This window comes from Crinia signifera, chromosome 9 (genome assembly GCF_055691185.1).
Source record: "Crinia signifera chromosome 9, ASM5569118v1, whole genome shotgun sequence".
Classification (NCBI taxonomy): Eukaryota; Metazoa; Chordata; class Amphibia; order Anura; family Myobatrachidae; genus Crinia; species Crinia signifera.
Genome location: NC_139225.1, coordinates 814,450 through 841,325, shown reverse-complemented (window position 1 = coordinate 841,325; position 26,876 = coordinate 814,450). Strand labels below are relative to the sequence as shown.

General features: G+C 43.7%; 1 protein-coding gene across 24 annotated transcripts in view; it reads right to left on the bottom strand.

Annotated features, from left to right (window-relative positions):
• Window positions 1-1,738: 1,738 nt before the first annotated feature.
• Window positions 1,739-26,876, bottom strand: part of FNBP1 (formin binding protein 1) — a 204,412-nt gene continuing 179,274 nt past the window's right edge. For 9 of the 24 annotated variants that reach the window (XM_083160859.1, XM_083160846.1, XM_083160851.1 and 6 more), the window contains 5 exons: window positions 23,357-23,466; window positions 17,608-17,740; window positions 9,829-9,950; window positions 8,868-9,004; window positions 6,941-8,773 (listed from right to left, as the gene is read on the bottom strand). In XM_083160859.1, the coding sequence (XP_083016985.1) occupies window positions 8,595-8,773; window positions 8,868-9,004; window positions 9,829-9,950; window positions 17,608-17,740; window positions 23,357-23,466 (681 nt within the window). In that variant the 3' untranslated portion in view covers window positions 6,941-8,594. Of the gene's footprint in view, window positions 4,227-6,940; window positions 8,774-8,867; window positions 9,008-9,828; window positions 9,951-17,607; window positions 17,741-23,356; window positions 23,485-26,876 lie in introns of those variants that run through there. The other 15 variants (XM_083160843.1, XM_083160849.1, XM_083160850.1 and 12 more) reach the window with 5 other exon arrangements.

Here is a 26,876-nt window from a genome sequence, read left to right as displayed (position 1 = left end):
ATTCCTCCAACAACTTTCCAGAGGACAGTAATATACTTTTATCCTTGTTCAGCTGATATGACTTTTTAATTCTATCATTCATCATAAATGAGAGACTGCGTTATATATACATCAATGTCTCTCTTTTTAAACAAATAATTTTATTTAATGATTGCCAATTACAAATTAATGTTTAATGTATTAATTAAAATTTGTTAAACTGTTATACCGTCTTGTGTATTTTTCAGCCAGCGCTGGCACACAATCTTCCCTATTCCTGTTTATAAGGGACTGACCACCCCTAATGCCAGCTGCTGTTAATTGCGCCCCTCCCCCCCCCCATTTTTTTTACCTGAGGGAGAGTACTGGGTGGGACATTGGTCTCTCAGCTGTGTATCAGGTATAATGTAATGGGATCATACACAGATAATACAATCCTGCAGGTAGTAGGTACAGGGCACTCATGTTACCTGAGGGAGAGTACTGGGTTGGACATTGGTCTCTCAGCTGTATATCAGGTATAATGTAATGGGGTCATACACAGATAATACAATCCTGCAGGTAGTAGGTATAGGGCACTCATGTTACCTGAGGGAGAGTACTGGGTGGGACATTGGCCTCTCAGCTGTGTATCAGGTATAATATAATGTGATCATACACAGATAATACAATCCTGCAGGTAGTAGGTACAGTGCACTCATGTTACCTGAGGGAGAGTACTGGGTGGGACATTGGTCTCTCAGCTGTGTATCAGGTATAATGTAATGAGATCATACACAGATAACACAATCCTGCAGGTAGTAGGTACAGTGCACTCATGTTACCTGAGGGAGAGTACTGGGTGGGACATTGGTCTCTCAGCTGTGTATCAGGTATAATGTAATGGGGTCATACACAGATAATACAATCCTGCAGGTAGTAGGTACAGGGCACTCATGTTACCCGAGGAGAGTACTGGGTGGGACATTGGTCTCTCAGCTGTGTATCAGGTATAATGTAATGGGGTCATACACAGATATTACAATCCTGCAGGTAGTAGGTACAGGGCACTCATGTTACCTGAGGGAGAGTACTGGGTGGGACATTGGTCTCTCAGCTGTGTATCAGGTATAATGTAATGGGTTCATACAGAGATAATACAATCATGCAGGTAGTAGGTACAGGGCACTCATGTTACCTGAGGGAGAGTACTGGGTGGGACATTGGTCTCTCAGCTGTGTATCAGGTATAATGTAATGGGATCATACACAGATAATACAATCCTGCAGGTAGTAGGTACAGGGCACTCATGTTACCTGAGGGAGAGTACTGGGTGGGACATTGGTCTCTCAGCTGTGTATCAGGTATAATGTAATGGGGTCATACACAGATAATACAATCCTGCAGGTAGTAGGTACAGGGCGCTCATGTTACCTCAGGGAGAGTACTGGGTGGGACATTGGTCTCTCAGCTGTGTATCAGGTATAATGTAATGGGGTCATACACAGATAATACAATCCTGCAGGTAGTAGGTACAGGGCACTCATGTTACCTGAGGGAGAGTACTGGGTGGGACATTGGTCTCTCAGCTGTGTATCAGGTATAATGTAATGGGGTCATACACAGATAATACAATCCTGCAGGTAGTAGGTACAGGGCACTCATGTTACCTGAGGGAGAGTACTGGGTGGGACATTGGTCTCTCAGCTGTGTATCAGGTATAATGTGTACAGATATCACACACACACAAGGACACACACTCTAAGAGAGGAGCCACCACAACTCTGTAATATTAGTTTATTTCCAGCGGTACAGCAGTTCTCAGAACTGAATGGCAAATTGTATCATGCTTATTGTATTGGGTATTCCCAAGTTTCTCTGTGGCCATCCAGCCCACAGCCAGGGACTGCAAGTGGCCGGAGGTACGTGGCTAAGTGGATGTACCTAGCAGCTGTCCAATCGTTTTCCATTCTGTCCACTACGTACTGTGCAGTCGTTGCCACGGTTGGATTCAGACATCACATGACAGTTACAGGAAACATTTCAGACTGTATAACATGGACACTACATGGCGATTCTGCAGAACACATAAGCGGCTCTAGAACCTACAATTCATACAATCCCAATGCCATCGCCACCATAGCCTACGCCTCAGCATGACTCTGTTCACAGTTTGCCGTTGTACTTATTGATGGAGAAAAGACAGTAGGGTAATATCCGTTAAATACAGAGAGAACTGTTGGGAAACAGATAGTACAAGTACACTCCTGGCCAGTGCCCCAATGCAGTCCTGCTTACTTACAGCGGGCATGTCACCCAGCAATGTTGGCACCGAAACACTGAACACCAGAGGTGGCTGTTATGGCACATGGGTGATTCAATAAACAACAAAAAGACAGCATAAAATAAAGAGAATATTGACAGTTGGTGGTGCCCTATAACATTTAGTGTAAAATAGAACTATACAATTTGGCAGTTATTTATTTTTACCTCTAAACAATTTAAGAAAAGTGGGGGGTACAATGTAAATGACCCTATAACAGTGCATCAAAATCTTCTCTGACAAATACTAACGTTACAGCTTTGGCGAGGACATCACTTTCCATATATGTACAGAGAGGTTGTAACTGAGTTTATGCAGTGCACGGAGGATATAGCGGGGGGGGGGGGGGGATATTGAATATTGCGCTTAAATTCTATTTCTTTTTATACTTTTTACATTCTCAAAATGAGGAAGCAGCGTTTGAGTAAACGAGACACACACACACAAAAAATAGTTTTCCTTTAGTAGACTTTTTCAATGACACGAAGAAGTTAGAATATGCCGCCAGTGCTGACAATAATATACTGTCCACCGTGACTAAAATCTACAAAAAGCTCTAAGTAATTCATATTGCCACGTGAACACACAAAACACGAGTCACTCCGTAACAGTAGAAGGTGCCTGGACAGCATGGAGACTATGGGAGAGACAAGCCGCCTTTGGCAAGCAAGACTCCAGAAACATGGCTGGCTTATGACGCTGGGCCAAAAGAGGCCCTTCTCTGCCTCAACTTCCAGCCAAGAAACCGTGAGCGGCCATTTTTTCTTAAACTGAAGATTGGGCAGAACTACAGAAAGAGGACAAGCACACAGACACATGCAGCTCCTTATGTAACATGTAACAGCAGTCATATATATCTTCACGAGAAGCAAAGATTAGTGGTTTGTATAAAGGGGCACAATGTACACAACTGCTACTTGGACACAAGACGTCTGTACTCCGGATGCGTTATCGGAAAGACAAAATAAGTTGCAGTTTGCCGTAAGGTCTGTACAGGCGTTTTAACAGTTTGACGTCGGATAAATAACCATTTGTACTTCTGAGATCTCCCTTGATATAAATAGGACATGGAGAATGACCATCGTAAACCAGTATTGTAAAAAGGTCTCTTCCGCCCAAATAACTAATATCCCCACCATATAAATTGGACTCTTGTATTGGAAGAGGGTGACTCATTTAAGCATTCATGCAGCAGGAGGTGGTTAGGGGAAATAATCCCAAAATAATTTAGGGTGCCCCATAGCTGGACATTAAGCAAGGAGACAGGGCGAGCATGCAGGCAGAAAATAAAAGGAGTGATCAGGCGTGATTGGCCCCGAGGGCCTCCAACTAGACAGCAAGTAAGGAAGAGGAGTAGGAGGGAAGGTCAGAAAGGAAAGAACAGGATGCAGATAACCACAGGTGAGGGAGTGATGAAGGGGGGAGAGTGCAAATAAGAAATAATGAAAATACAATATAGTCAGGGCAGTCTCTTTTTGGCATTCAGGTGCTACCACTTGAACAGGTCTCAGACCGGACAGCACAGTCTGGAATGTGGTTAGTCAGTGATACTCTGCTGTGTATGATAGACCTGTAAAGCTGGCAATGCTGCAGTTAGTGATCACAGATATTTCATGGTGACAATTCTATCTCCGGTTACATAGAACACTGGACTCCAGAGGTCTCAAACACTGTGTCATCCACATCGCCAGGATACTTTGTAATATTGTTGTCAGTTAGATAGTATCGCTGGTTACCATGACTGGAAAGACTGCCTGCCAAGCGCACCGAGGGCCACATTCATAGATTTGTCGCATGTATGATAAGCAAGTTAAAACACGCCCCTTTTTTTTGCCTATAGATTTCGACTGTATGGTTGATATGAAGGGATTGTGTGTGGGGGTTATAATTTTCCTCCTGTATAATGCTCGCCCCGACGTCCTTGATCCAGCACACCTTTAGGAATCTAGGACAAAAAATATATGAAATACTGACATTAGAGATTAAACTTCACAAATGCAGAATTGCCCAATATTTTTTAATTAAGGAAAACTAATATCAAGTAGCATTTTGTTTTTAAATGAAATTAATCAATTAAATTTTTTTTCCCATACAACATGGTCTACACCGCATGTCTTCAACCTGTGGCCCTCCAGATGTTGTAGAACTACATGTCCCAGCATGCCCTGACAATTTTGGCATGCTCTCATAGGAAAAAATGTGGCAATGCATGTTGGAACATGTAGTTTCACAGGTTCAAGGGCCACAGGTTGAAGACCCATGGTCTACACTGAGAAAGGCAGCAGAGGCCTAGATGTGTCCAGGTACATTTCAGGGGGCGTCGCCATGCACACTTAGAATAAAATACAGGAAAAAATAGCACTTTAAGCACCTCCCTGGCCACAGTAGCATGTGATGGGTTGAGACAAGCTACGGAAGCTGCTTCTTCCAGCTAATGGGCCCCTCCACCAGACCTAGGCCCTGTAAGGAGTATGCCCCCCCCCTTTGCACCACTGCAATTTAGTTTGGGTATTGTTGTCAGCCAGCTTACATGTTAGAGGCCTACAGTATGTACTAAATGAATCTGCATGAGCAGTAAGCTACAATACCGCACGCATAACACATATACATAGCGAGAACACACATACATAGCGAGAACACACATACATAGCGAGAACACACATACATAGCGAGAACACACATACATAGCGAGAACACACATACATAGCGAGAACACACATACATAGCGAGAACACACATACATAGCGGGAACACACATACATAGCGGGAACACATACATAGCGAGAACACATATACATAGCGAGAACACATATAAATAGAGAGAACACATATACATAGCGATAACACATATACATAGAGAGAACACATATACTGTACATATAGAGAGAACACACATATATAGAGAGAACACACATACATAGCGAGAACACACATACATAGCGAGAACACACATACATAGCAAGAACACACATACATAGCGAGAACACACATACATAGCGGGAACACACATACATAGCGGGAACACACATACATAGCGAGAACACACATACATAGCGGGAACACATATACGTATAGAGAGAGAGCAGATACTAGAGATAGAATGAAAGCTACTATGGGGAGAATGCAATGAGATAGTAAACCTGATGGTTATGTGCATAACAGGCATTGTGTGGTCAACCACCGTTTCCCTCTACCACTGCATGTTTGAGAGACAGCGGGGTGGAGGGCGTGGGAAGGGGAAGGTCTGTTTTCCAGAAATGGGGACATGTGGCCTCTATTTTTGGGAGAGCGAGTGGTCCTGGTCTCACAGCCCCATTTCTGTTGCAAGCTGATGCATACTAAGCTGTCCGCCTGATAGGACCAATGGTCACTATGTTGGATGCCAGCTTGTGACTTTGGTCGCAGTAATGGGAACGCAGCTACATGCAGGAGTCTCTTCTGCAGAGATATCACAGCAACTGTGCAATAGTCACAGTCTTTGAATCAGGCCCAAAGTCACAGCAGCTGTGCAATAGTTACCATCACTGAATCAGATCCAAAGTCACAGCAGCTGTGCAATAGTTACAGTCTCTGAATAATGCCCAAAGTCACAGCAGCTGTGCAATAGTTATCACCTCTGAATCAGGCCCAAAGTCACAGCAGCTGTGCAATAGTTATCATCTCTGAATCAGGCCCAAAGTCACAGCAGCTGTGCAATAGTTATCACCTCTGAATCAGGCCCAAAGTCACAGCAGCTGTGCAATAGTTACCATCTCTGAATCAGATCCAAAGTCACAGCAGCTGTGCAATAGTTATCATCTCTGAATCAGGCCCAAAGCCACAGTAAACAAATATAAACAGTGTTTATTCCATACATCAACGTTTCGGGGCTCTAACCCCTTGGTCAGGAAGGAAACGTATCTAGGGTGTTGCAACCCATCTTGAGGGCACAGGAGCAAGCCAGTCCAGGGGACTCCGGAGTGCCGGAATGTGTTATATCCAAACTATTGTTTGTTTCATAATCCCATCATAACAGGCACAATGACAATGACACTTTACTGAATCCAGTCTTTATAACTGGAACCAGTGAAATGGACATCTCCTAACTCTATATAACAAATCACACATTACACTGACATTTAATAGCGAAATAAACACTGTAGCAAAATATAAATAAGGTTTAACAATTGGTTTATCTTTGCGCCATCGCTCACTTATGCAGAAATATCATCACTGATGCGAGGCGGTGGGATCCCTGAATGATGATCATTTTCTTGTGCCAAATATATTTTGTGACATCACCTCACAATTGGGTGTTGTGGGGTAACAATGCCACAGGGGCCCTAAAGGCCCATACACAGTTTAGTCATCTGACCAAGTGTGTAAGGGGAAGCGATCAGCGCCGATGCGCACTCCCGCATCATCGCTGTCTCGGCCGTTCTTCTGCTGGTCCTACCAGCAACGAGTGGCCAAGTGGACGGCTTTTCATAGGGTACTGCTATGGTAAATCGTCCACCCCGGGGAAAATCGCTATAACTGGCAAAAAAGGCTCAGTGTGTAAGGACTGAGCGTTGTTCAGCCCAGAGATTTCTCCCATCGTCTCTCACTATACACGCTGGGCAAAAACGCCATCCAGACAAGAATATACGCTTTTTTTAGAAGCAATAAACAGCAGACATATGAAAAAATAATATCATTTATTGTGGAAATAGGCAATGTCCCTGGTTAAAAAATAATATATGAGCAACAATATTACATATAAGAACACACTGTAATAATCTGCTATATATCTGGTCATATACAGTTAAAAACAAAGTTTCTGTGCTTGACAACCCAATGCACTGGAACATGCAGCAAATGGTTCTGGTAATATACACATCGGACCGCTCCTCGTCCACTTATCCTGTGTTCTCTTATAAATAGCTTCTTCCTGTACACTTTATATTTTCTCTGAAGTTTACATTTACATAAATTAGCACTGATACATGTATAGGCCCGGTGGCTGACAGACCATGTCAGAACTTCCATCCATGATAGCTGGGGAGCCGTAGATTAGCCGTCTAGATCATTACATTAAAGGTTACCTGTCACGATCCATCACAAGATAGCAGAAATGATGTTTCCTATCATTATATGTATTATAAATGTATTTCTTCTATATGCCATGTTAACTGACGGTGACCCAGGGGGGCGATGAGGTTGTGCCGCTGAGGGGATACTGAACAGATCTGTGGAGGTTTCCTGGAGGAATCAGGATGTCAGATAAGGATCTGAGACCCCCTAGTAAACCAGGTTAGGGGGGTTGAATCAACATTGTGGAACATCCACACCAGCTGTAACCTCTAGGGAGAGGAATCTGGAGGTAGAACTACACAATCTGTGTCCACTTCTAGGGGGAATCAGCTATTCCTGCTGGGCATGTCCCAATCTTCTCCATCTGTGAAACCCCACACAACAGTGTATGTAGTATACACACACGCAGATTAATCTTCAGATCTGGCTGGTTGGAACAAAAACATGGATATGGATGAGGGCAAATGACAGTTGACCATTTGCTTGGAAATGCTGGAAAACGGACAAACTGTCACTCATCCATAACCATGTTTTTGTTCCAACCAGACAGATCTGAAGATAAATCTTACTAGTGTATGGGCACCTTAAGTTCTGTATTTTGTTTCCTTTTTTTGTTGTTGGAGATTGTATTCCACTGTATATATTTTTTAAATATATTTAACCTTTGTAACCATAGCTCTGAAGTATTCTTGGAAAGAAATAATTCCTATTTCTAGCTCTGATTTTGTGCTCTTATAACCTTGTTATATATTGTATTGTGTGGTCCGGTGCGAGCAAAGCGCTAAACCAGGCTTTTATATAGATGACCCGTGTGTCCAAAGTGCCCCCACATCACGGCCGGTGCTGTTCAGATTGACGTATTTGGAGGAGCAACCGGTAGGACCGTGACATTACCCATCGTTTATAGGGACAAAAAGATCTGGGGTCTTTAATACAGTCAAAAATGGGATTATGGGGGAAATTTAGCATTTCAGTTTAATAGCAACCAATTATTATTTATTTCTTTATTTACAGTGTCTTATATAGCGCACACATATTCCGCAGCGCTTCAGCTTTTACCTATAACTTAATAGATTGCGAATGAGAAGAGTGGAGAAGTTGCCCCGTCAACCAATTAGCCCCCCTGGATATCATCCTAGCTTCAGTGTTCTTCATATGCCACCACACCAACCCCCCAGCTACCTGGAGTCAGTCATTGACACACACATAAGCACAGACATATGGAGGGTGTAGGACCAACCACACAGACAAGCAGAGGAGGTTAGATGTAAGTCTTAGCACCTTTGGCATTTTTGTCCAAATAAACTTCAATGTAGGATGTTGGGACATAACCCTCCTCATCCTCGTTCCTACGGATCCGTGTCCAACCATCTCCTTTATCTTCCTCTATGACATTCAACACTTCACCTTCTGTTACCGATATAGTTCCTTCATTTTCACCTAGGAAAACAGTAAGAATCAGATCCTCTTCGCTTACCACGGGAAACCCAGCATCATACACAGCAGCAACCAGGTCATGGAAGAGCAAACTTACCGTCAAAGGGGTATAAGGCTTTACATGTTCCTATTGTGGGGAGGGGCTCTTCATCATCAAAATCATCATCAAACTCTGTGGGTGTCACCTTCACCTCGGTCTCCTGGCTCTGATCTTCTGTGTAACTGCCATCTGGGCTGCTCAAGAGATAAAACCACAGAACCACTATAGCAACTCACTCTGGAACCACCAGGGGGCACTGTGGCCTGAGATCCAGTTCATAATGGTTATGCATAGGATTTCCCACGTACCTACATACTGTATCTCATCAAATCTCTATGTAACAATTGCCTGTATTCCCATATTAGTAAAGTGCCAATCGCCGGCAGAGATTGTACTTTTTCCCCTATGATTTGTCACAGATAAGTATAAGTATGAGAGATCTGTGCTGTACATTCAGTGACTATGTATATATCCTAGCAAATATCACATATAAATCTATATAGATCAGGGTTGCCGACCCTCCCGGAATTTCCGGGAGTCTCCCGAAAATCGGGACCCCCTCCCGGCCCCCCGGAAGGGTGGGCAACCCTCCCGGATTCAGGGGGGACCCCCGCTGTCCCCCGGATTGCGGCATTAAAATGCCGCAATCCTCGGGTCTCAGAGGAGGGGGCAGAGCTAAAAAGGCACAATCGCGTCATTTTATCCCCGCCCCCTCCACTGAGATCCGTGAATTCTGTGTTTTGCCATCATGGGGGCGGGGCTTAGTGATGTCACTCTTAAGCCCCGCCCCCTGAGTGGCTGCTGAAACTTCTCCCGGAGAGGAGAATAATAAAGTCGGCAACCCTGATATAGATCCAATATTCACTGACATTATCCATTTACAATCCCAGTAGGACAGAACTGATGGGGAAATTCTAATTAGCTGATCAGGGTAACTCTTCCATTTTCCTTTGTCTCACTTTAACAAATGTACTTAATGGTATGGTGTGATGTGACCCTCACGCCCTGTATACTGTACCTCTCCCGGTCCTGTGCACAGTTATTGACCGGTGCAGCGTTCTGGGTTTCATACAGTCCACTTTGCCGGCGGGAACTGTCGTTACGGAGAGGAAGCCGTCCTTCCACTTCTGCCAGCCAGCTCTGAAAAGAAACCGTATTGTATAGTTTTATTATTCACCAGGGTATATACAAAGCATATATATACGCAGATCCAAGCAAAGAAAATAAATGGATTATGGATCCTTTTGTAACGTAGCTTGGACAAAGTATGTCGATAGCGTCTCTTCTGATCAATTTCCAAAACTAGCTGACTAAATGACTACAGGCCAGTCACACTAACATCAGTGGTCATGAAGGCACTCACACTAACATCAGTGGTCATGAAGGCACTACTGAACCATCTGAGGGAAGCGACCAACACCCATCTTGACCCTACCTCGCCTACGGAGCAAACAGAAGGGTCAAGGATGCAGATAACCTAGGGCTGCATCATTTCCTTGAACACCTGGATCGTCCAGGCACCTATGCGAGGGTCATATATTAATCATCTTCAGCATGGTATTTAACCCAATTGCCCCGCTGTCCTAAAACCCAAACTTCTCTCCCTAGGAGTTCCAGAATCTACCTGCTCCTGGATTGTGGACTTCCTGACAGCACAGAAACAGGTGGTTAAAGCCGGAGCCTTCACATCCACCATACGTACAATCAGCACTGGTGCCCCCCAGGGATGTGTCCTTTCCCCCCCCTGCTTTTCTCCCTCTAAATTAACGAATGCACCTCGAGTGACCGGTCAGTCAAAATTCAAAAATGTAATGATGAAACCAACATCATCGGCCTAATCAAGGAGGCAGCCGAGTCTGCAGACAGACAGGAAGTGGACAGGCTTTCACAGTGGCGCGGCAGAAACAACCTGGACTTAACCCTATCAAAACAGTCAAGATGGTAGTAGACTTTAGGAGAAAACCAAATGTCAAAGTCCCACTAGAAATTCCAACAGAGTGGTGTCATGGATAGAGACCTTCAAATTCTAATCTATCTATCATAACTAGGGATGCCAATCCCGGCTCCTTTTTTCAATCCTGGGATTCGGGATTGGAAAACTACCAATCCCGGGATTTTCGGGATTCCCGGGATTGAGTTGACCAATTAAAATAAAAAGTATATAATTTGTGTTTATATTGATATATATTTATTTATTTTCAATTACCCTTCCCAAAAGAACATGGAAGGGCTGGTGTGCTGGCTGAAGAGCGGACATCTTGGCTAGCATGCTGACTGGCTGAAGGGGCCGGGCTGGCTAGCTTATTATAATAATAATATTTATATAGCACTTTTCTCCCAACAGGACTCAAAGTGCCTTACCATTGTCTTTACAGCTCGAAATACAAAACAAGCTTAACAGTGGATGTCAGTAAAATGCTTGAGTAAATACTGTAGGTAAGTTTTTAGTCTATTTTTAAAGGATTCTACAGTGGGGGCTTCTAGCACTGTGCGAGGAAGAGAGTTCCACAGAGTTGGAGCAACAAAGTTGAGAGCTAGACCCCCAGATTGTCACACCAGGGGTCTGAGTCGCGTAGACTGAGACCTCTGGTGGGGACCTGGATCGGTACCTGAACCGGGGAGGTTGTAGAGGACCCTTTCGCATGTGATGCGAGACAGTGCACCCAGAGCCAGTAATCAGACAGAGGTAAAAGTACAACCAGATTTATTATGCAGAAGGTTGTAACGGTACAGGCAGTAAAGTATGCAATGATGAAATATATACAGTCACTGTAGATAGCAATACTTTACAGCTGGGTGGAATGATGAAATTGATGGTGGAACATCGGATCCGGAATATCGGATTTGAAGAGGCAACTGTGGGTCCGGAATGACGGACTGTAGTTGAGACTGTGGGTCCGGAACAATGGACGGAAGCTGAGGCTGTGGGTCCGAAATATCGGACTTCAGGACCGATGGTGGGACATCGAATAGGACCAAAGTCCTGGAGCTAGGCTTGGATTGCTGGGCAGCGGATAGTGGATCACGGTGATGGAACACCCGGACTTGTCAGGAGATGGAATACCTGGAACACACTGCAGCAATGGAGAACATGCACCAGCAGGTAACACTGTCATAGACAAATGACAACTGAAGCACTAGCATTGATCTGAGCGCTCCCAGCATACTTATACCCACTGGGTGGCCAGGATTGGCCGGGCAGGTATGACAGGGAGATCAGATCAAACAGGATTGGACAGGAATGACCTGTGACTGGGAAAACATGGCAGCCCCCATGTCAGGCTATGGTGGGAAAGACTGTTTGTTCATGCCATGCTTGTGGCCAGGAGCATTAACGAGTGCAGCTGTAGTGAGCTGATGCATCAGGTCAGACTGCAGGCCTGGCTGCACAGCTGCAGCATTAGGGAGTTACTGAAGAGACTGTGGAGAGGCACTAGAAGGTAAAATAATGTCTGTTTTTTCCAGATCGTGACACAGATGAATTCAGCAAAATTCTGGGTACTGTTAGTAGTCCTTCTTCAACGGATTGTAATAACCGAGTAGGAGAGTAAGGAATCAGCAGCTGCTGCAGGTACCTTGGGCCCTGGTCATGTAGGGCCTTGAAAGTGAGTAATCCAATCTTGAAAACAATTTGCCATTTTACAGGTAGCCAGTGAAAGGCGTAGAGAACGGGAGTTATGTGGCTGGAGCGGGGCTGGTTAGTTAATAGTCTGGCGGCTGCATTTTGTACCAGCTGCAAGCGGTGCAATTCTTTTGCTGGGAGACCCAGGTAGAGAGCATTGCAGTAGTCTAGGCGTGATGATATATATACATGTTTGACTTTAGGCAGGTCTTCTGAGGGAATTAAGTGCTTGATTCTGGCTGTATTCCTTAGATGATAGAATAAGGATTTGATTGTGGCTGACACCTGATGTTTAAGTGTCAGGCCATTATCCAGGACAACACCCAGATTACGCACGTGATCAGAGTTTTTTAGTGCTTTGACCCCCAGCGTAAGACCTGTCCGTTGGCTATGCTGTCGTCTTGTCCTGTGGTTTATCATCAGGACTTCTGTTTATCATAAGGACTATCTGGGTTCAGTCTCAGCCAACTGGCATCATCCACTCCTGGAGCTCAGCTAGGCAGCCATTTAAGGTTGTTATTGTGTTAACGGTGCCTGGAGCAAAGGACAGGTGGAGTTGTGTATCATCTGCATAGCAGTGGTAGACCAGGCCATGGCAACTGATTATGTCACCCAGTGGGAGCATGTATACTGCAAAAAGCATGGGAGATAGTATAGAACCCTGTGGGACACCACAAGACAACGGCACTGGTGGTGACGAGTATACTCCCGATGACACTCTCTGTGACCTGCCAGCGAGAAATGATTTGAACCAGCTAAGGACTGTGCCACCCAGACCACAGAAATTCTTCAGGCGCTCAATTAGAATCCCATGGTCAATGGTGTCAAATGCTGCAGAGAGGTCCAGAAGGATTAGGATTGAACAGTCTCCTCTATCCCTTACAATTAGGAGATCATTGAGCACACATACCATCTTGCTGACTGGCTGAAGGGAGGGCTGGCTGGTGGAAGGGAGGAAGGGCGGTCGGTCTGTCTCGGCAGGTGGGCGGAATGCGGCTATGTGCTGCACAGCATTACATCCACTGTCAGTCGCCGCAGCGTGACCTCTGTCATCACTCCGCGCCACGCACAGCCACACAGCGTCTGCCACACTATTGACTGTGCATGCACCGGCCAATACCAAAGTTCCGATATTGGAGCGTCCAATCCTGGGATTCAAATCCCGATGATTTTGGTCTAAAATCCCAGGATCCCGATCCAGGGATTGGCCACCCTAATTGCAACCTCAGATGGGAGCCCAACATAACCTCCATTGTCAAAAAGTCAGAACAGCGGCTATTCTTCCTGAGGCAACTGAAAAAATTCAACATTCCGCAGGAGCTGCTGCAGCTCTTTTACACAGCTATCGTGGAGTCCGTTCTATGCTCCTCTATTACAATCTGGTATGGAGGAGCCAATGAATCTGACAAACAAAGCCTGCAAAGAGTGGTGAGGACAGCAGAGAAGATTATTGGGACGGACCTCCACCCTGTAAGGGATCAATACTTAAGCAGGGTTAAGCGGCAACTCACGGACCTCAGCTTGAATGAACAAGGATCCTCAAAAACGCGTTTCGCCGCGCTCAGGGTGGCTTTTTCAATTCTCAATTGAAAAAGCCGCCCTGAGCGCGGCGAAACGCGTTTTTGAGGATCCTTGTTCATTCAAGCTGAGATCCTTGAGTTGCCGCTGACACCTGCAACCCTCTACATCGGTCTCACACTACAGCACTGCCAGCGCACAAACTGGTGGGTCATTTGCACAGACTCAGCCGCACGGTCTCCCTGCCTTGCGAGTACATCAAGAGCTCTCACCGCCAGAACGGACGTGCTGGGATCCATCTCATCCAGCATACACCTGGTCCGCTGAAGGGTGATAGAGCGTGGAGGCAGACCGATGCTGCACAGCGCCAGCAGACTCCAGGCGCATCAAGTGGCTGACCCGCTGGTTAAACACCGCCAGCAACAGACTGATACCATCTCAAGTCAGTGAGTACTGCATCTGTGCCTGCTCTCAACCCTCCCCCCCCCCACCCCCTGTTTGCCCTGGACTCTATTCACCATACGGAGTGCCACAAGTTGTTTGCAATATAGGGGCTCACAAGTGTAAGCAATACACTCTCAACCATACCAATTGTGAGCTACAATTGAACCCCCCTTTTCTTGTCAACTGTTGGGACACTTTTGGCTACACCTGGGAGTGAAAGCAAGCCATTACAAACGTTGGTGCACAGTAACCTGCAACCCTCGTAACCACAGTGGTAACTAAGGCCTTTATCCATAAGCGCTTAGTATTGTGAGAATTAAGTGCACTTACATTAATGTCATTTTTTTAATTATTTGCATGCATGTAATTTATTGTTTTACTGTGAATTGTTATTAATGTGTTATTAAATTGTTACTTTGTGTGTGCAAACGGCGCCTAGTGGTTCTTTTCCTTGTTTGTTCTATTTGAGGGCGGCATCCCACCACCACAGGGCAGCCATTTGCTCACGACACATCATAGTCAGTCCCTAGCGCTTAAATTCTGCTGTTGTATTGGGAACTACTGGGTTAGCATTACTGCATCACAGCACTGTGGTCATGGGTTCAATTCCCACCTTGGCCCTAATTGTGTGCAGTTTGTATATTCTCCCTGTGCTTGCGTGGGTTTCCTCCGAGTTCTCTGGTTTCCTCCCACAATCCAAAAATATACTGGTAGATCAATTGGCTCCCAACAAACAAATTAACCCTAGAATGTCTGTGTGCGTTTATATGTACACGTGCTAGGGAATATAGATTGTAAGCTCCACAGGGGCAGGGACTGATGTGACTGTTCAACTATTCTCTGTACAGCGCTGCGGAATATGTGTGCGCTATGTAATAACTGGTAATAATATCTCTGTACAGCGCTGCGGAATATGTGTGCGCTATATAATAACTGGTAATAATAATCTCTGTACAGCGATGCGGAATATGTGTGCGCTATGTAATAACTGGTAATAATAATCTCTGTACAGCGCTGCGGAATATGTGTGCGCTATATAATAAATGGTAATAATATTCTCTGTACAGCGCTGCGGAATATGTGTGCGCTATATAAATAACTGGTAATAATAGTCTCTGTACAGCGCTGCGGAATATGTGGGCGCTATATAAATAACTGGTAATAAATCTCTGTACAGCGCTGTGGAATATGTGTGTGCTATATAATAACTGGTTATCTCTGTACAGCACTGCGGAATATGTGTGCGCTATATAAATGGTAATAATAGTCTCTGTACAGCGCTGCGGATTATGTGTGCGCTATATAATAACGGATAATAATATTCTCTGTACAGCGCTGTGGAATATGTGTGCGCTATATAATAACTGGTAATAATAGTCTCTGTACAGCGCTGCGGAATATGTGTGCGCTATATAATAACTGGTAATAATATTCTCTGTACAGCGCTGCGGAATATGTGGGCGCTATATAAATAACTGGTAATAAATCTCTGTACAGCGCTGTGGAATATGTGTGTGCTATATAATAACTGGTTATCTCTGTACTGCACTGCGGAATATGTGTGCGCTATATAAATGGTAATAATAGTCTCTGTACAGCGCTGCGGATTATGTGTGCGCTATATAATAACTGATAATAATATTCTCTGTACAGCGCTGTGGAATATGTGTGCGCTATATAATAACTGGTAATAATAGTCTCTGTACAGCGCTGCGGAATATGTGTGCGCTATATAATAACTGGTAATAATATTCTCTGTACAGCGCTGCGGAATATGTGTGCGCTATATAATAACTGGTAATAATAATCTCTGTACAGCTCTGCGGAATATGTGTGCGCTATATAATAACTGGTAATAATAGTCTCTGTACAGCGCGGCAGAATATGTGTGCGCTATATAATAACTGGTAATAATAGTCTCTGTACAGCGCTGCGGAATATGTGTGCGCTATATAATAACTGGTAATAATAGTCTCTGTACAGCGCTGCGGAATATGTATGCGCTATATAATAACTGGTAATAATAATCTCTGTACAGCGCTGCGGAATATGTGTGCACTATATAATAACTGGTAATAATATTCTCTGTACAGCGCTGCGGAATATGTGTGCGCTATATAATAACTGGTAATAAGTCTCTGTACAGCGCTGCGGAATATGTGTGCGCTATATAATAACTGGTAATAAGTCTCTGTACAGCGCTGCGGAATATGTGTGCGCTATATAATTAACTGCGCTATAAAACTGGTAATAATATCCTCTGTACAGCGCTGCGGAATATGTGTGCGCTATATAATAACTGGTAATAATATTCTCTGTACAGCGCTGCGGAATATGTGTGCGCTATAAACATAACTGGTAATAAATAAATACAGGGCAGTGCGACCCATCATGGACACACCCATCCCCCTCTGGGCCAGTCCAACCCTGGGCGAGGAAACATGTCTTCATGGGTGGCAAATATTCTTCAATTTCTAATGGGAACCAGGTGACACCAAACCTTTTTTCCAGTAAGCTTTTATAGAAATACTGAGGTGTCCACATTCATCTCTCCTCCGTGCGATACAAGTCACGTTATACGTAACCTGAGCTACATCTTACTGTCTTTTTTGTGACTTTGGCCCCCATTTATCATTCAATATTTGCGGGGTTAGCCGCAAATAATAAGTATCCCCTGAATTTATCAGGAGGGACTTCCGATCCCTACTGCGATCCCTCCTGCACCGCCACTGTCTGCATCCCCCATAGGTTTCTATGTGGGAAGCGAAGCATGCGCTGAGCCCCAGCGCCCGGCTCAGCACATCGCCATGACGAGGCTCCTTTTGGAGATGATTCTTCGCCCAGATCGCATTATAAATGCAATCTTTGATAAATGGGCCCCTTTTTCTTTACTGGCATTCATAAGAAATATAACGTTACAGTGTTTTCCTGCAAACCCATAGTAGCATGTTGTATACAGTAGCAGCCACGCACTGCATATCATTTTAATCAACAGAAGCTGCTTCTGTGTCCTTTTTGCTCTGCTTTGCAAATAAGTTATGTAAATGGAAGAAGGCACTGAAAGAAAAAAAGAAAAAAGACGCCTGTGGTTCCAGCGACTATACATAGCTGCATTGTCCACATGTATAGGTGAGACCACTGCTGCCGGCCATTATTATCCGATGATCTCTGTGCCACGTGAGAACTCACTACATAAAGGACGTTTCCACTCACTTCAAACTTGTGCACCTCCACGCGCAGCTTTTCAATGTTATTCCCAATCTCCACTAGTTTTTGTGTCACACTTGCTGCATCTCCCATCTGAGGGTTCTTCACGTACACATCCTTCATCTTGGTCAGAGCATCTCTGGGGAAGAAAACACATTGGCATTAATAGTAAATACTCTGCGGCCACACTGTGGAGAGATGGCAAGTGGCCCTGGGGACCCAGAAGCAGCTTTCATAGAGATCTTATAAGGTCACAGAGTTTGCTATGATCTATGAGCTCTTTTCATATTATTATTTTATTGGTACTTGTGTAATAGCAGGGCGCCCACTAAGCACATTGCTCTGCGGGTGATTGCATGCGATGAAATTTCCCTATGCAATTTATTCACTTCACTCTGGCCGCAGGTCGCATCACATGTGATTTTATAGGGTGAGATGCCATTGCTATACATTTGTATGAGATGCAATGAGATTTAGGCACCCCCCACTATCTACGCCACCCCAAAGTGTGAACACGTCCTCCCGACCTTTTCATACCCCCACTATCCACGTCAGTACGGATGGTGTAATGGTTAGCATTACTGCCTCACAGCACTGAGGTCATGGGTTCTATCTCCACCATGTGTTATATATACAGGACAGTACGGACGGTGTAATGGTTACATTACTGCCTCACAGCACTGAGGTCATGGGTTCTATCCCCACCATGTGTTATATATACACGGGGCAGTACGGATGGTGTAATGGTTAGCATTACTGCCTCACAGCACTGAGGTCATGGGTTCTATCCCCACCATGTGTTATATATACGGGGCAGTACGGATGGTGTAATGGTTAGCATTACTGCCTCCCAGGACTGAGGTCATGGGTTCTATCTCCACCATGTGTTATATATACAGGGCAGTACGGACGGTGTAATGGTTACATTACTGCCTCACAGCACTGAGGTCATGGGTTCTATCCCCACCATGTGTTATATATACGGTGCAGTACGGATGGTGTAATGGTTACATTACTGCCTCACAGCACTGAGGTCATGGGTTCTATCCCCACCATGATCCTAACCGTGTGGAGTTTGTATATTCTCCCCATACTTGCGTGGGTTTCTTCCGGGTACTCCGGTTTCCTCCCACAATCCAAAAATATACTGGTAGGCTAATTGGCTCCCAACAAAAAATTAACCCTAGAATGTCTGTGTGTGTGTGTACATGTGGTAGGGAATATAGATTGTAAGCTCCACTGGGGCAGGGACTGATGTGACTGTTCAACTATACTCTGTACAGCGCTGCGGAATATGTGTGCGCTATATAAATAACAGGTAATAATAGTCTCTGTACAGCGCTGCGGAATATGTGTGCGCTATATAATAACTGGTAATAATAGTCTCTGTACAGCGCTGCGGAATATGTGTGCGCTATATAATAACTGGTAATAATAGTCTCTGTACAGCGCTGCGGAATATGTGTGCGCTATATAATAACTGGTAATAATATTCTCTGTACAGCGCTGTGGAATATGTGTGCGCTATATCATAACTGGTAATAATATTCTCTGTACAGCGCAGCGGAATATGTGTGCGCTATATAATAACTGGTAATAATAATATCTGTACAGCGCTGCGGAATATGTGTGCGCTATATAAATAACTGGTAATAATAGTCTCTGTACAGCGCTGCGGAATATGTGTGCGCTATATAATAACTGGTAATAATATTCTCTGTACAGCGCAGCGGAATATGTGTGCGCTATATAATAACTGGTAATAATAATCTCTGTACAGCGCTGTGGAATATGTGTGCGCTATATAATAACTGGTAATAATATTCTCTGTACAGCGCTGTGGAATATGTGTGCGCTATATAATAACTGGTAATAATATTCTCTGTACAGCGCAGCGGAATATGTGTGCGCTATATAATAACTGGTAATAATAATCTCTGTACAGCGCTGCGGAATATGTGTGCGCTATATAAATAACTGGTAATAATAGTCTCTGTACAGCGCTGCGGAATATGTGTGCGCTATATAATAACTGGTAATAATATTCTCTGTACAGCGCAGCGGAATATGTGTGCGCTATATAATAACTGGTAATAATAATCTCTGTACAGCGCTGCGGAATATGTGTGCGCTATATAAATAACTGGTAATAATAGTCTCTGTACAGCGCTGCGGAATATGTGTGCGCTATATAAATAACTGGTAATAATAGTCTCTGTACAGCGCTGCGGAATATGTGTGCACTATATAATAACTGATAATAGTCTCTGTACAGCGCTGCGGAATATGTGTGCGCTATATAATAACTGGTAATAATATTCTCTGTACAGCGCTGCGGAATATGTGTGCGCTATATAATAACTGGTAATAATAGTCTCTGTACAGCGCTGTGGAATATGTGTGCGCTATATAATAACTGGTAATAATCTCTGTACAGCGCTGTGGAATATGTGTGCGCTATATAATATAACTGGTAATAATATTCTCTGTACAGCGCTGTGGAATATGTGTGCGCTATATAATAACTGGTAGTAATAGTCTCTGTACAGCGCTGCGGAATATGTGTGCGCTATATAATAACTGGTAATAATAGTCTCTGTACAGCGCTGCGGAATATGTGTGCGCTATATAATAACTGGTAATAATAGTCTCTGTACAGCGCTGCGGAATATTTGTGCGCTATATAATAACTGGTAATAATAGTCTCTGTACAGCGCTGCGGAATATGTGTGCGCTATATAATAACTGGTAATAATAGTCTCTGTACAGCGCTGCGGAATATGTGTGCACTATATAATAACTGGTAATAATATTCTCTGTACAGCGCTGCGGAATATGTGTGCGCTATATAATAACTGGTAATAATATTCTCTGTACAGCGCTGCGGAATATGTGTGCGCTATATAATATAACTGGTAATAATATTCTCTGTACAGCGCTGCGGAATATGTGTGCGCTATATAATAACTGGTAATAATAGTCTCTGTACAGCGCTGCGGAATATGTGTGCGCTATATAATAACTGGTAATAATAGTCTCTGTACAGCGCTGCGGAATATGTGTGCGCTATATAATAACTGGTAATAATAGTCTCTGTACAGCGCTGTGGAATATGTGTGCGCTATATAATAACTGGTAATAATAGTCTCTGTACAGCGATGCGGAATATGTGTGCACTATATAATAACTGGTAATAATAGTCTCTGTACAGCGCTGCGGAATATGTGTGCGCTATATAATAACTGGTAATAATAGTCTCTGTACAGCGCTGCGGAATATGTGTGCGCTATATAATAACTGGTAATAATAGTCTCTGTACAGCGCTGCGGAATGTGTGTGCGCTATATAATACCTGGTAATAATAGTCTCTGTACAGCGCTGCGGAATATGTGTGCGCTATATAATAACTGGTAATAATAGTCTCTGTACAGCGCTGCGGAATATGTGTGCGCTATATAATACCTGGTAATAATAGTCTCTGTACAGCGCTGCGGAATATGTGTGCGCTATATAGTACCTGGTAATAATAGTCTCTGTACAGCGCTGCGGAATATGTGTGCGCTATATAATAACTGGTAATAATAGTCTCTGTACAGCGCTGCGGAATATGTGTGCGCTATATAATACCTGGTAATAATCTCTGTACAGCGCTGCGGAATATGTGTGCGCTATATAATAACTGGTAATAATAGTCTCTGTACAGCGCTGCGGAATATGTGTGCGCTATATAATACCTGGTAATAATAGTCTCTGTACAGCGCTGCGGAATATGTGTGCGCTATATAATACCTGGTAATAATAGTCTCTGTACAGCGCTGCGGAATATGTGTGCGCTATATAATAACTGGTAATAATAGTCTCTGTACAGCGCTGCGGAATATGTGTGCGCTATATAATAACTGGTAATAATAGTCTCTGTACAGCGCTGCGGAATATGTGTGCGCTATATAATAACTGGTAATAATAGTCTCTGTACAGCGCTGTGGAATATGTGTGCGCTATATAATAACTGGTAATAATAGTCTCTGTACAGCGCTGCGGAATATATATGCGCTATATAAGAAACTGCTAATAAATAATAAATAAATTTACATGTAAAAGACACAATGGGGCCGATTCTGATCACTGGTAGTGATCCCGAATTGTGCCCCTGCCCTGATGGTTGGGGTTTGCACATGCGCTGTCTGCGAATGGCCATGGTGAGTGGCTCACTGGCTTGGCAGTGCACAATGGGGGGGGGGGGGGGGGGCAGTGCTGGGCCATGGCAATGCCCAGTGTTTTATAGGCATCCCATGAAAATGCTGAACGTTCCCATGGGTACACGTCCGACGTCACATGACATCAGCCGCCCGCCCTGTCTTCATCCCGCTGGCCGCATATATAAGTGTTGGGCGCCGTTGCATGGTTTGCGAAGCAGCGGAATGGCCCTTTCTTACATGAGATCGTCCCATCGGGCAGATAAATCACAGCCAGTTCGATACCGTTCCGAGCCCATGCGCCTCGGATCTGCAGATTGTCCCTGTTGTATCAGAGATGCAGGATATCCCGGGGCAGTGAATAGGATTATCGCATGTGTTGCATCATATCCGATCCAGCCGCTGGGGCGTTGCTGAGGAATCGCATGTATGGGGCCTTTACTTTGACACACTGGGACATCAGAGATCACTTTCCTTGATTACCATCTCTTGTCTAGACCAATTAGATTCCAATCCAATGCGTCACATGGATCTGATCCGGAGATTGTCATGGCTGCCACAAGGATTTCTCGTATCCTGTGCAGTGAATGCCACCACATCCAATACACTGTATGTAATCCTAGCCGCCGGGGAGCCATGCGATACCTTGGCTAAGTGTACAGTATCTCCTTATTAGATGTTGCTAATTACATTTATTAGACTGTATGGGGCAGATAATGTGCAGGTGCCGGATTCGTTCATGGATGCAAATGCAGTCGCCGCAGCCTAGAGTTGTATTCGGGCACCCACCAGCAGTTATGCAGACCCAGTGTACAAATACGCAGTGGTGGTCGCAGAACCTTCACTCCCTGTCACCTCCCCAAACAGTCCCAAACTCTCAATCCATTTGCAAAGAAATCCTCACTGCGAGCAGAAAACTGTGGGCTGGTTACCACAAGATTCAAATAATTACCGGGGCACACTGCTCCACCGCTAGCTTCCTCACTTCAGGATGCCATGCAGCTGCTGGGGTGCACCACCACGTCCAGGAAGCGTAAGCCGAAGAAAGCCAAGAGAGGAGAGAGAGACCCCATAGCGCGTGGCTAGTCACGCATCCTCCTCTCTCCTCTCGTGGCTTTCTTCGGCTTACGCTTCCCGGACGTGGTGGCACAACCCAGCGTCAGTGGCTGCACAGACTCCCGATGTGAAGAAGCTAGCGGTGGAGCAGTGTGCGCCGGTATTTATTTGAATCTTGTGGTAACCAGCCCACAGCAGTAAGTTTTTTGGTACAAGCCATTGCTTTTATCCTCTTGTGGAGCTACTGTATTGTATTTGCACCATGAAGCGCCCCATTTCTTTCTGTTTTGCCTACATTTGTCTGTCCTGGACCCTGGTAGTGCTATCAAAAAGGGAGCAGCAGCCATTAAAGTGGACTTTGGTGTCACTTGCCCTCCATTACATTGAGGTGCATTTATTGCTGGACATGTATTGATCCAATTAGCGCTGGTCACACCACCTTTTATCTGTTATATATATATATTGCATAATAATAATTATAATACCACCTCACTATTGGTTACCTTTGATCAATTTCTTTCTGAATATCTTTATTCAATTCATCGACCTTTTGCTGCAGCTTTTTCCGTCTCTGTTCGGGTGGCAGGTTGCTGAAGTCCTCGGGTGTCGCTCCCTGGTGGAAGCCAAAACACTAGAATGTCATGTATACCATCCGTTCTTGCTGCATGCACGCTACAATCATGCATGTCATGCCAAATAATGAGGTGTAAAAAAGAAAGAATAAAATATGATTTCCACAAAACCACAGGCTAGCGGTTTTCATACCCAAAATTTCCCACCTAAGAGAATATGCAACTTATTGGGCCAATTGTAAATACTGGGATGATCCAAAAATATAATCAGAGACCTCTGCAATGATCTTATTGTTTTTAACAAAGGAGGCTTTAAACTAATTCCGCAGAAGGCCTGTTGTCTTGTGGTACAAAAAGAAGCCATTTTGTTTTTCATATTGAGAATTTTTCATTCTGGTAACGCACTAGGAACTGGTGACGTCACTTATACCCCTTTTACACCAAGGAATAACCCAGGTTGGACCCAGGGATTTTGGTGTAAAAGGGGTATAAGATACAATGGAAGCACATCATTTGCCAGCTGAACCTGTACCAGTATTGTTAAGAAGGCAGCCTGAACCTTTTTGCATGTACACACAACTAGGACACAAATATTGGGCCTCAGTGATATCACCATCTATTAATAGGCTGCATTTCCTTTACGTTAGACCACACTTCCATGAACGTCTGTTTGGCACAACTCCGCCATGGTAGATGACAGTGTTGGGTCTGTGAATATCATAAAAATATTAACCTATTTTCTTGGTCTGTTTCATTGTCTGTGGCTGCGAGCGGACGGCATAATACAATTTACATTTTAGGTAGTTCCCATCTGATAACCCAAAAAAATTAATTAATAAAAAAATGCCTTGTTCAGTATCCCATAGCTTGTATTGCTGTTATTTTTATTTTAACTGTAAAAAATAGAGTAAATTCACCATGAATTTGGGAAGTCACCTATCTGAATGTTTCCTAATATCACCTGAACACATCAGCAGATATTTCTCTCAGAGATCAAGTAGCAGCTGGTGGAATGTACTAAGACTTATGTAAATGCTGGATACCCCACTATAATTGGTGACAACCACTAGGTAACTAGGGAAACCCCTATGAGTCAGAAGTGGGTGAATCCTGTACGCAGAAACACCTACGTAAATGGGAAATCTAACTAGAAAAACATATATGTAAATAAGGGAAACACCTACAAAAAATTGTGCAACTCTTCAGAACTTTTTTTATTTAAATCTACCATTCACAATCAGAGTCACATGGCAAAACACTACCCCAAATATTATTCATTGGGATAGAATACATTGAATTATTGTATTAGGACAGGTACCGATAGCAAAAAGCAAGGATTAAAAACAATAGGGAAGAGAGGATATATTGATCTCCAATTCTGAATCCCTCTTCTTTTTAAGATACCACTAAATAAATAGCGAACCAGCTCACCGGAACTCTATTTGGCAGTGACACCTTCTGACCTCTAGGTGGTGCCCTCCATCCTTTCATAAAGAAGTTAGTAATTGCGGCTTTAGAAGAGCTGCATCACAATTCTAGACACAAAGCCTTCCAGCGAACAATGCCTTTGTCTTACTATCAGGCTCAGTGCAAGAGGACGCTGGAGCTCGAGAGCAAGTGGACGCTGGAGCTCGAGAGCAAGACCACCATTTTGTAATGAAATGTAATCAACTTAGTAACTTTATAGGATTATTCTTGTGTTTGTAAGACGATAACAGATGTAAAATAGAATATTCTTGTGCTAGTGAGATTTGATTGACATAAATCTCATTCCATCAGTCAATCTAGACAGATTATTCACTGCTACTATCAAATTCTCCATCAACTGGTTAGATAGTTATCTACCCTGTGACCTGTGGGAAAAGGCCGAATACACCAGGAACCTTGGCTGTATATATATATATATATATATATATATATATATATATATGCGCAACAACATATTTGGAAGCTCATATGAAGTGCTCTGCAGACTCCTTTATATAGAAATATAAAATCCTGCCGAATGCTGTGCCCCCTTAAAGGGTCGCCCTCAAACTAAACAGAGGCAACACTATCACTTAAAGGGGCATTGAAGCACGCATTGCTTAAACACAACAAGGATGCTGCTATACTTGGGAGATGCTTGGCTACATTAATGGGGAACACAACCCTTCCAATAAGCTGCCACTAGTGTGTGCTGACCCAGATTCTCCGTCTAGACAATTCATGGCCTTTGCTGTAGCATTCATTGGAAAAATAAAATGAAGACATATACTAACCCTAAACACGATTTCCTAATTGAGGACATACACTAACCCTAAACACGATTTCCTAATTGAGGACATACACTAACCCTAAACACGATTTCCTAATTGAGGACATACACTAACCCTAAACACGATTTCCTAATTGAGGACATACACTAACCCTAAGCACGATTTCCTAATTGAGGACATACACTAACCCTAAACACGATTTCCTAATTGAGGACATACACTAACCCTAAACACGATTTCCTAATTGAGGACATACACTAACCCTAAACACGATTTCCTAATTGAGGACATACACTAACCCTAAACACGATTTCCTAATTGAGGACATACACTAACCCTAAACACAATCTCCTTATTGAGGACATACACTAACCCTAAACACGATTTCCTAATTGAGGACATACACTAACCCCAAACACGATTTCCTAATTGAGGACATACACTAACCCTAAACACGATTTCCTAATTGAGGACATACACTAACCCTAAACACGATTTCCTAATTGAGGACATACACTAACCCTAAACACGATTTCCTAATTGAGGACATACACTAACCCTAAACACAATTTCCTAATTGAGGACATACACTAACCCTAAACACGATTTCCTAATTGAGGACATACACTAACCCTAAACACGATTTCCTAATTGAGGACATACACTAACCCTAAACACGATTTCCTAATTGAAGACATACACTAACCCTAAATACGATTTCCTAATTGAGGACATACACTAACCCTAAACACGATTTCCTAATTGAGGACATACACTAACCCTAAACACGATTTCCTAATTGAGGACATACACTAACCCTAAACACAATTTCCTAATTGAAGACATACACTAACCCTAAACACGATTTCCTAATTGAGGACATACACTAACCCTGAACACGATTTCCTAATTGAGGACATACACTAACCCTAAACACGATTTCCTAATTGAGGACATACACTAACCCTAAACACAATTTCCTAATTGAGGACATACACTAACCCTAAACACAATTTCCTAATTGAGGACATACACTAACCCTAAACACGATTTCCTAATTGAGGACATACACTAACCCTAAACACGATTTCCTAATTGAGGACATACACTAACCCTAAACACGATTTCCTAATTGAGGACATACACTAACCCTAAACACGATTTCCTAATTGAAGACATACACTAACCCTAAA